Raw genomic sequence first — 10072 nt, 5'->3', positions numbered from 1 at the left:
ACAAAAAAGTTCAACTGCACTGGTCCTTCCGAGGACATTTGAAACACTTTGAGTATTACAATCACATATATTCATGATTAAAAATCAGATCTGAAGGCACGCAATCACATTTTACTCTATCATACTCGATCCACCAACGAAATTAAGTAAGGCACAATAATTAACAAATATTTCTTTCCGAGGTGCCACTCTTGTATTCAGAATATAATTAAATGAATAAAAATAAATAATAGAAATTTCCATAATAAAATTGAATTTGAGGGGAAATAAGAAAAACGGAGTGTTTCTAATTTGGAGGTAAAACGAAAAACGAGAAATTCCTCGGGGAATTTTAAGAAAAAAGTCCTATAAGTATATACGAGATACAGGGTGTTTCTTGTAGTTCTACTTTTTTGTGATTGTTTTTTTATATCAGTTTATCAAATCTTTATTAATATTCACTATAGATTGGGTAAATAAGTACCAAAAGTTATAATTAATTTATTCATCCACCTCATTAACTGGATCTTTATATAATAATTTGGATTTTCTTGACGATTACTAGAAAAGAGTTTGAAATTTTTTCTCTTTCTTGAAATTGGTAGCAGATGACAAAACTACAAGAAACCAAGAAGTGTGGTACTGGACTGAAGTTTCTTTTTACAATTTTTCAAACTACCAGAAGTCCACCAAAAAAAAAAGGAAAGGTGAAAAACTATCACCCTGTAGATTTGCATTCAAAATTAGCATATCTTGTGATTAAATCTTTGAAAAGTGAAGGTGCTATGAGAAAAACCTTGTAAAAAAACCAAACTTATAACACCCTGCACCTCAAAAACAAAGCTTTTACTTTATAGGACTTTTTTTCTTAATTATCTGAGGAATCAGTTATTTTCGTTTGTACTTCCAATTTAGAATATCCTACAGAGAATAATTGAAATTTGATACGTTTTTTGCAAAATTTACCGATCACACGAACTCTAGCTTTCTTTGGTTAAAACATCAAAAAAATAAATACAATAACGTTTGAATGTAGAAAATTATAGAAAAACGAAGATCAGTTAAAAACTTACTCATTATATATGTCTGTTATCACCATAACTTTTTTAACAATCAGTACGATTCATGAATACATTAACGTTACTTAAATGAATGTTGCATTTCGATTAATATATATTTAAATAAAATATATTGTTTTGAAATAACGTAAGCATGATAAGCATAGTCTGCTTGACATGATCATAAACTTTTAGTCAAAGAATTGCAAAATGATATAAATTTCTTATGTTTTAAAGTAAAAGTTTCTACTCTATTGTAATTTTTGCGTGATAGAATGGAACGAGTGCAGCGATTTGACGACAGTCTTTCAATGAAAAAAAGTTTTCATAATATGGGTTTTGGAACACTGGATATTGAAACAACGATACATAGTGGCATCTCGCAGAAACAATAACAAGAAATATACAATATTATCCATTTCAGCTATACCTCCACTCCCATAACTCTGTCAATAACGTAGTCGTACCTTTCCGAGGATTCGTTATTTTTCGTAGAGTTTGCTTCGTTGTCAATAGAGTTATTCACATTTTCTACTGGGCACTGGGATTTTTCTTCTTCAGCTTGTCTCGATTGTAGCCTATCTAAATGGCACTCGTCTGAAGGCAAGAAAGGCACATTGGTATTCACTCTGGTGAAAAAGGCCATTTTTTCTCTGGAAAATAAAATTAACTATTGTTTATCGTATATCTGACGATGAGGGATATTGATTTTATTGATTTTTCGAATCAATGTAGATGTGACAACCCTTAAAAACTGTCTCTAATAACTTCAACATAAAAAAGACGAAAAAAGCATCAATGCAAAGCCAAGAGCTTCTGCTCACTTGTTGAAGAAAAACATCCTGTGGGATATCTCAGTTTCCAACAGATTTCATGGTTATCTTTCATTTTTATATGTTGGTACTGGGAATTCTTCTGTCACAGATTTATCTGTCAAATTTCTGATGCAGAAAACAGTTCTGCCAACCAAAATTTTCCAATGCAAAAGTCGCTAAACGATATTTATGGGAATATTTCATTAATTTCAATAAAATTTCAGTGAATTAGAGAAAATAATGTATAATACTTGTGGGGAAGGCTCATATTAAAACTTGTTCATTCAAAAACATTTTAAACTCCTGGAAGAATATGTAAAAGTTACAGAGCTGAATTTTTGGAGAACTGAATTATCAGAATCTTCATCTGTGAATCGAACCCAAGACAACAAGCAAGCAAAATATTCAAGTATAAAATTGATAAAAGAAGGGACAAAATTACTCACTTGAAAGAAATCAAGTCAGGTTTTCCGTTTCCTGCTTTCGTCTTCCTGAGTTTATAAATTTCCTTGGAAACTCTCCTCAACATCTTTTCGACTTTCTTCTCTTCGTCCGTTCTCGTAGTCTTGGAACTCTCGGCTTGAGAAATCAATTCCTGGAAATGTTGATCCTCCAACAAATAAGACGCCAACTCGGTGTCACCTTTCTCCTTGGCCTGCTCCAACCTCGCTTTCAACTCTCTGAGTCGCATAACCTCACTAGTCAACATATCTAACCTCGTATGTTGGGCTTGCCTGTCCAATTCTAGATCCAAGGAAGTTCTGGCAGTCGTTGGCAGGTGGGAATGAGATTTACTCGAAGACAAGATAGCCATGGAACCTGGACCTCGTCTGAACCTCAAAGACCTTCGTTCCACAGCGTTCCTTTCGAACGGTTTACCTCCCCTTCTGTACAGCGGCATCGCACTATCACTGTCACTTCTGTTCAACTTGCAAATATATTGGTTTTTAGAGATATGGGCACTGGGGGAGAAAGTCTGCGATCTCTTGATTGCACCTCGATCTTCAATAGCACTCACACCTGCACTCGCTAACTTCATTTGTTTGGCATGCTCGGGATAGAAAGCACACTCGGTGTTCGTCGTTTTGTCATGGTATTTTTCCTCTTCTTCGGTTTCTTCTTCTTGGTTCTCGTCGTCCTCAGCGTCGCAATGCTCCAGAACCACTTCAAGGCCGTCGTTATTCCCGAAAGCAACAGTTATACCTTCTTCTTCACCTTCATCTTCAGAATCATCACTATATTCTTCTGTATTGCCCAAACAGTTGACCAGCTCTTCGAAATTGAGATTGAAATTGGGCGGTTGGAAACATACACCGTCTTGGTTCCTGGTCAAGGTGGAGGTTTGAGATGATATTATTGTGGAGTCGTCTGAACTTTCCTCTTTGATACCACCTTGTTTGTTGTTGAATTCACCCTCGTTCTTACCAAGAGACATGTCCGATTCTTGTTTGGTGTGGTAGGAATTTATCGAGGGATCGAATAGTTGAAGACTCAGGATGTTGTACCATCTTTGGGAGACACTCTGTAGATTGAAGTCTGCCAAACTAACTTGTGCACAACCCTTCAAAGAAAAAAAAAACGATATTGTAAATTGTTGATTTGGAGCGGTTCATGTTTATAAACTGATTAGCAAAGTTTAAAGGAATTCGGACAATTTTTTCTCTAATTCATTCTGCCATAGCTTGAAGAACAAATTCCACACAGATTTCATGGTTATATTTCATTATTATATGTTGGTACTCGGAACTCTCCTGTCACAGATTCATCTGTCAAATTTCTGATACAGAAAACAGTTCTGCCAACCAACATTTTTCAATGCAAAAATTACTAAACGATATTCATGGAAATATTCTATTATATTCAAAGAAATTTCAATGAATTAGAGAAAATAATGCATAAAACTCATACAGAAGGTTCATTCTGACACTTGTTCATTCAAAACCTCGTGAACTGTCCAAATTCCTGTCAACTTTTTCCATTATTTTGTCAATTTTCTTGCAGAAAACTCTGCATAAACTCATCACGATAAATTGAATTGTGTAGAAGACTTACCACGCATTTTTCTTGTTGTCCGTCAACTGTATTCCACACGTTCACTTGCAATGTTTTGGTGTTAATTTTATTGGCAGGTACAGGTAGATTGAACACATCACCAAAAACTGGTTTCCTGAAGTCATTCACAAAAGCTGTGCAATAGACAGAGGGGAAAGGACTGTTCGCAGGCAGAAGGGCTGTCTTGATGCATCTGAAATAGATATTCTACATTGAGTATTGATTATGAAAAATGTAATAAATAATTGTAATATTTTTTATTCTGTCAAATAACACAACCTAACCTATTGTTGACAGAAGTAGAAATATGTTAAGATAATATTAAAAAATTCAACTTACACTTGCGAGTTCTCCTCCATGCAAAGAGCTGTCAGATTCCTTGCCCGTTCTACACAAACGTTCAAAATGTTGTCTGCCACAATATATTTCAGTTTGATTTGAACCTGGGCGGTTTCTGTATCTAACTCCGCCCCAAAAGTAGAATTCCTCTTCTTATTGGAGGCTTCAAACACCCCTGAATCACCAGCAACCGACTCATCGCTTACTGCAGCACTCACCGACCTCGTATTGGTACCAGAAGAAGATGTCCTCGACAAGGTGGTACCTTGCAGCAGTTCGTCATGATCTATCGGTGGTGGTGTTTCTGATATAGGAGATAAGGGTGGATCCCCTGTGAACTCCAAGGAGTACCTTGGTGGCCTCCCCAAACCAGACCCTTGAGACATGTTACTTGCTTGCTGTTCCAGTAGATCTGTCAGCGGTGACAAACTCGGTATTGGCACTCTTTGAATGTTTGAGAATTCTTGGGAGGTGTTGTTCAGATACGGGTTGGACAGCCTCAATTCCATCAGCTTCTCGTTGAGACTTTGTTCTTGCAACCTCCTATCTCGTTCTACTTGTTCATAACTTGGTGGTGCACAGGTTATGGGCAAGTTCTCATACATAGGTGATACTGGTGGTGATACTGAAGACAATGAGCTTCTCGGTGACAAAGAAGGTTGACTTCTGCCCGGTGAATGTGTGTGAGGCGAGCTATCGCTGTTTTTCAGGAGCCTTTCAACTCTCCTGTGCAGATCAGCCATATCAATTGGTTTACCTAAATTTTGAGACCCGCTAGTTTGAGGTCCTCCGTATATGTCGGTGAAACTAAGCCCAGAACTCAAAGATCCCTTGCTACTCGTAGTCGAAAGTGATCCCAAGCTCGAGCTGCTACTGACAGATAAGGTGCTAGCAGAAAGAGTCTTCAGCTGGGATTCTAAATGCGTCATCGTCCTCAAACCATCTTTGAGCTGTTGCAGAAGTAATTGCTTCTCTTCGTGTAACTTCAACCTATCCGTAATTGCTCTATTGGATACCTCTAACGCCTTGTTTAGATCTTGTTCTAATCTTTTGCATTCGTTTTGTATATCGAACATTTCTTCTTTTGATCTCATCCTTGGAGTTATGCTCCTCAGTTCTCTCAACAGTTGTTCTTTTTCTTGGAACAACAACAACCTGTCTTTATCTGATTCTACCTGGCCCGGTTGTACTTTTTCTTCTAGATCTGCCAGTTTTTGTTGGATATGTTGGACTCTTTTCCTTGCTTCGTCATATTCTAGTCTCATTTTGGCCATTTCTGCTAGTCTTGTACCTATGGGAACGGATTCGCAGGATAAGTCTGTCTGCGAAGCTGTACTTAGTTTTTCTTGGGGAAGACTTAGGGTTGATACGTCAGGAGAGCTTTCTGATAGTTGCAATCGTGTAAGATCGTCCTTTAGTTTTGCAAGGGATTGCATAAGTTCCTGTTTTTCCTTTTCTCCTGAGGATAGAGACATTTGGATATTCCTCAACTCAGCCATGATGGCTTGAGCTTCGCCCAGATTATAGCAGGCTCCTTGTTGGGAGCTTAGTTTTTGCTCCACGCTGCAAACAAAATGTTTGAATACCTTGACTTATTCCAAAGAAACTGTCACTTACCTTGTCAGGGTATCCACACCTCTTTGGGTATAAGACATCTCGTTTCTTATCTGTTCCAATTCTGATTTCAATCTGGAGACCCTATTCTTTGCCATGGCCACATCAGACTTCAGTAAATCTGGGTCGTATTTTGTACTGAGACTACTAGATGACGAACACACTGGAATTAAGAAGGATCGGTGAAGAACTGAACGAAAGGATTGAATTTTCTTAATTAAGCTGATTCATGGCATGACAAACAATTATATAAAATCAAATTATAGATTTACACTAGTACAGGATGTGCATAGTCATAACACCCGAGATAGAGGTACCATCAGAAGTGAACTCAGGTTTACAAGGAAAGCCCAGGACTCCCCAATTTACCGAGCAATAGAAGCATTTAACCAAATACCACCAGAAATAAAGTATATAAGAACTAAAAAAAACTTTAATATTAAGCTTAAGTTGTACCTGAAAGATTTATTTTGTTTAGTTTAACTTTGTTGCTGTTTTGCATATTATATAGTATTATTTTTTTGTATATTGTTAAATAGGCCTTGCCACCAGTACTTGTACTGTATTAGAGGTCAAGAATAAAGAAGTAAATAAATAAATAAAATAAATAAATGAGCGTTAAAGTTTATAGTTGGTACTTACAGCTTGTTCTGGAAGTGTTGAGTGTAGCTAAAGCGTTTGTGAGAAGTTCATATTCATCTTGTGCTAACATCAGCCTCTGGGACTTCACTTGGTAGATGTCTTTCTTGGCCTGAAATCAAGGAAATGATTGGTTGAAATGTTGGTCCTATATGATTTACCTACAGCAATTTATTATTATTAGATATTATGCGCGTGTATACAGATTATGTTGTAGGTACGAGTATATACCATCAACATTTCTGTACAAATTAGAGAAAATGACTTATTTAAGGTCTCGAATCGATTGTGGAGTTTTATAGAATATAGACCTTATGTTTCACTTGGTCTCAAAGAAAAAAGTCTAAAGATATTAAATCACAAGATCTCGGTGGCCAATTGTGATCACCTCTACGAGAACTAACACGATCAGGAAACTTTTCTTACAAAATTGTGATTGTTTCGTTTCTTGTGTGGCACGTAGCACCAAAAGGTGACGCGTCGAGGATGGAGAGGCTTTTCAACAATCATTCTTAGATTTTCCGAGACCCAAATGCGATATTTCTGCTTATTAAAGTAAGCATTTTTTCATAAGAATCCCATTAACTCATGAACCGTTGAGTTTTCGCCCAAGGTATGGCATATTGCCGAAATTGTCATCAAAATCAGCTATCTAATGATGGAATAATATACTGGGTGTGCCATTTGTAATAGGGAAGTAGTAGTCTGTTTCCGGCATAACCGGAAGTTGTAGAGATCTGAAAATATTTTAGGTAGAGGGATCATTGTTTCAAACCCCAATACACAAATTTTCAGATCAAAATTATGATTAGTTTTCCATAAACGTCTAATAGGCCATCCCGGTGAATCACCCTGTATACTTATTTATAGCTCATCTACGGTATGATCATTTCGGTTATTGAAAGCCTCGTAAAAAAGCGATAAAATTGATTATATTAATGTTGGACAAATGTTAATATGGAATGCGTATAGGTATTTCGAACAGCAAGTATAGAAATGGCATTTGAAAATTCAATATCCATATAAACTGGCACAAGCTTTCTCCTTTATTCCTATATATTTCTTATCTTTTCAGAATGCGCGTGACTCTTGCAAAATGTGAAGGGCAATTGAAATACGGTTTTTTTTTGGCGTACTTATCGCTTATTCGCTTAATGAACTATTTATCGAATTGTGTATAGGATTTTTGGAATTCCGATAATGCCAAATGCAGATACATAATATTTTCATTTATTATAATTGAATTAACAATAGAAGTATGTTTAATATGCATTTTTTGCTATTGTGATTTTTTATTATTAATGGTGTATCAATTATTTTGTCACGAGATCTGTAATTTTAGAAATTTGAGCCTGAATTGGTCACAAACTATAAGATCGACGAATCGGTTCACGCATTCAATTCTGTCCGTCCGTAAACACGATATCTAGCTAATGGGAAGACCTAAAAACTCTTAAAAAAAAGATTCAGGATAAGTTTAGATCTCTAATGGTTGAGTTTGCTAGTAGCCAAAATCTCACCAGGGGTTCCGTAAATATGGCTTTTCGCAATTCTTTTTACGTTATGACTACGAATTATGTGGAGAAAATTTGTATTCAGATGTAGAAAAGAAGATTAAAGTTTTATGGAAAATTTCAAACAGAACTATAAAGAAAAACACGAAAGAAAAAATGAAAAAGAAAAACTTAATATTTCCTTGATAGAGAATTCGATTCGGTTGAGATTTCTCGTGTATACAGGGTGTTCCTTGGAGGCACAAAGGAAAATGAGAGATTCCTTGGTTGATTTTAAGAGAAAAAGTCCTTCAAACATTGGCCCGTAAGCACTTTGTTTTCGAGATACAGGGTGTTCCTTGTAGTATTACTTTTTTGTGATGATTATACCAGTTTATCGAATCTTCATTAATCTTCGCTACAGATTGGGTGAATAAGTACCAAAACTTATAATTAATTTATTCATTACAGCTTTCTAACTTGATCTTTATGATAATTTGGATTTTCATGAGGATTACTAGAGAATTGTTTCAATTTGTTTCTCTAAATCGGTAGCAGATACGACAAAACCACAAGAAACCTAAAAGTGTAGTATTGGATCAGTTTCTTTTTGCATTTTTCTAAACCATCACTGGTCCAAAAAAAAAATGTCTGGAGGAAAGAAGCGAGAACTGTTCCAGAAAAAATATCACCCTGTAGATTTGCATTCAAAATTAGCATAACACATGATGAAATCTTTAAATTGGAATATCTATGCCAAATTCAATTTAATTATCTTGTGAAGGGAAGTGCTATGAGAAAATACTGGAAAAATCAAACTTTAACACCCTGTATCTTGAAAATAATACGTTTTCGGGCCCATGTTTATAGGACTTTTTTCTTAAAATAATCCAAGGAATCTGCCATTTTCGTTTGTACTTTCAATTTAGGAACACTTTTAGAATTTACAATTTCAAGCTTCATTCAAAATTTCATGTTCAGTGCGTCCCCTGAATAACGAAAAATTCAAATAGAATATCAAAAAACAAAATACCCAAAATTTCCGTAACAACAAATCGACTTGCACAAAATAAATTTTTTCAGAGTAATAAATCGTATTTCATATAAGTAATACATTCAACAATTCTCAGTGCTTTTTCATTTTCAATTTTTTTTTTGGGTTTATAATTTCTTGGTTGACATTTTTTTCGCTATCACTGGTAGTAAATACAAGGCAAATACTAATATTCGCGTCTAATCAAGACCTATTTCCCTTCAGACGTTGCTGGCACGTCTTCAACCTCAAAATTTCAATAAAAAAAACCAACAAATAGTGTGCCAATTTCGAAAACCGTTACTCGGACTTTAAATCACGAAATCCAATAACGAGATGATCGAAAGTGGAACTTACAATTGCAATGCCCAATTTTCCCACTGCCACTGTCCCAGGACCATGATGCACAGCTCTCAAATCGTGCAATTTTTGCACTTCGTATCCGTTAATATGTATCCTTTCGTGTCCATTAACGCTCCTAACATTTTCGTATGCGTTAACAGTCCTAACATTTTCGTATGCCTTGAAAGTCCTAACATTTTCGTATGCATTAACAGTCCTAACATTTTCGTATCCGTTCACACTTCTAAGATTTTCATATACGTTCTCGACACTTCTAACATTTTCATAAACGTTGTTGACACTCCTAACATTATCGTATGCCTTGTTAACAGTCCTAACATTTTCGTATGCCTTGTTAACACTCCTTACATTTTCGTATGCGTTGTTAACACTCCTAACATTTTCGTATTCATTGTTGACACACCTAATATTTTCGTATGCATTATTGTTAACACTTCTAACATTTTCGTATGCGTTTTTAACACTTCTAACATTTTCGTATGCACTATTGTTAACACTCCTAACATTTTCGTATGCATTGTTGACACTCCTAACATTTTCGTATGCATTATTAACACTCCTAACATTTTCGTATGCACTATTATTGACACTCCTAACATTTTCGTATGCGTTATCGCCGAAATCGAACCTATGCAAGTTAGGCCTGGTATTCCTGTGATCCCGTATGCCGTAATAGGCCGGCAGGGT

The 10072-nt window shown here is 35.8% G+C and overlaps 1 protein-coding gene across 1 annotated transcript in view; it reads right to left on the bottom strand.

Moving 5' to 3' along the window:
• Positions 1–721: 721 nt before the first annotated feature.
• The window catches only part of LOC123683869 (protein kibra), a 62423-nt gene continuing 53072 nt past the window's right edge, over positions 722–10072 (bottom strand). The window contains exons 4-9 of the mRNA XM_045622832.1: positions 6500–6608; positions 5861–6020; positions 4244–5806; positions 3905–4097; positions 2299–3413; positions 722–1690 (exon numbers count right to left, since the gene is read on the bottom strand). Coding sequence (XP_045478788.1) covers positions 1462–1690; positions 2299–3413; positions 3905–4097; positions 4244–5806; positions 5861–6020; positions 6500–6608 — 3369 coding nt within the window. The 3' untranslated portion in view covers positions 722–1461. The remainder of the gene's footprint in view (positions 1691–2298; positions 3414–3904; positions 4098–4243; positions 5807–5860; positions 6021–6499; positions 6609–10072) is intronic.

This window comes from Harmonia axyridis, chromosome 7 (genome assembly GCF_914767665.1).
Source record: "Harmonia axyridis chromosome 7, icHarAxyr1.1, whole genome shotgun sequence".
In the NCBI taxonomy this organism is placed as follows: Eukaryota; Metazoa; Arthropoda; class Insecta; order Coleoptera; family Coccinellidae; genus Harmonia; species Harmonia axyridis.
The sequence above is the reverse complement of the archived record's forward strand: the minus strand, read 5'-3'. Positions and strand labels throughout refer to the sequence as shown.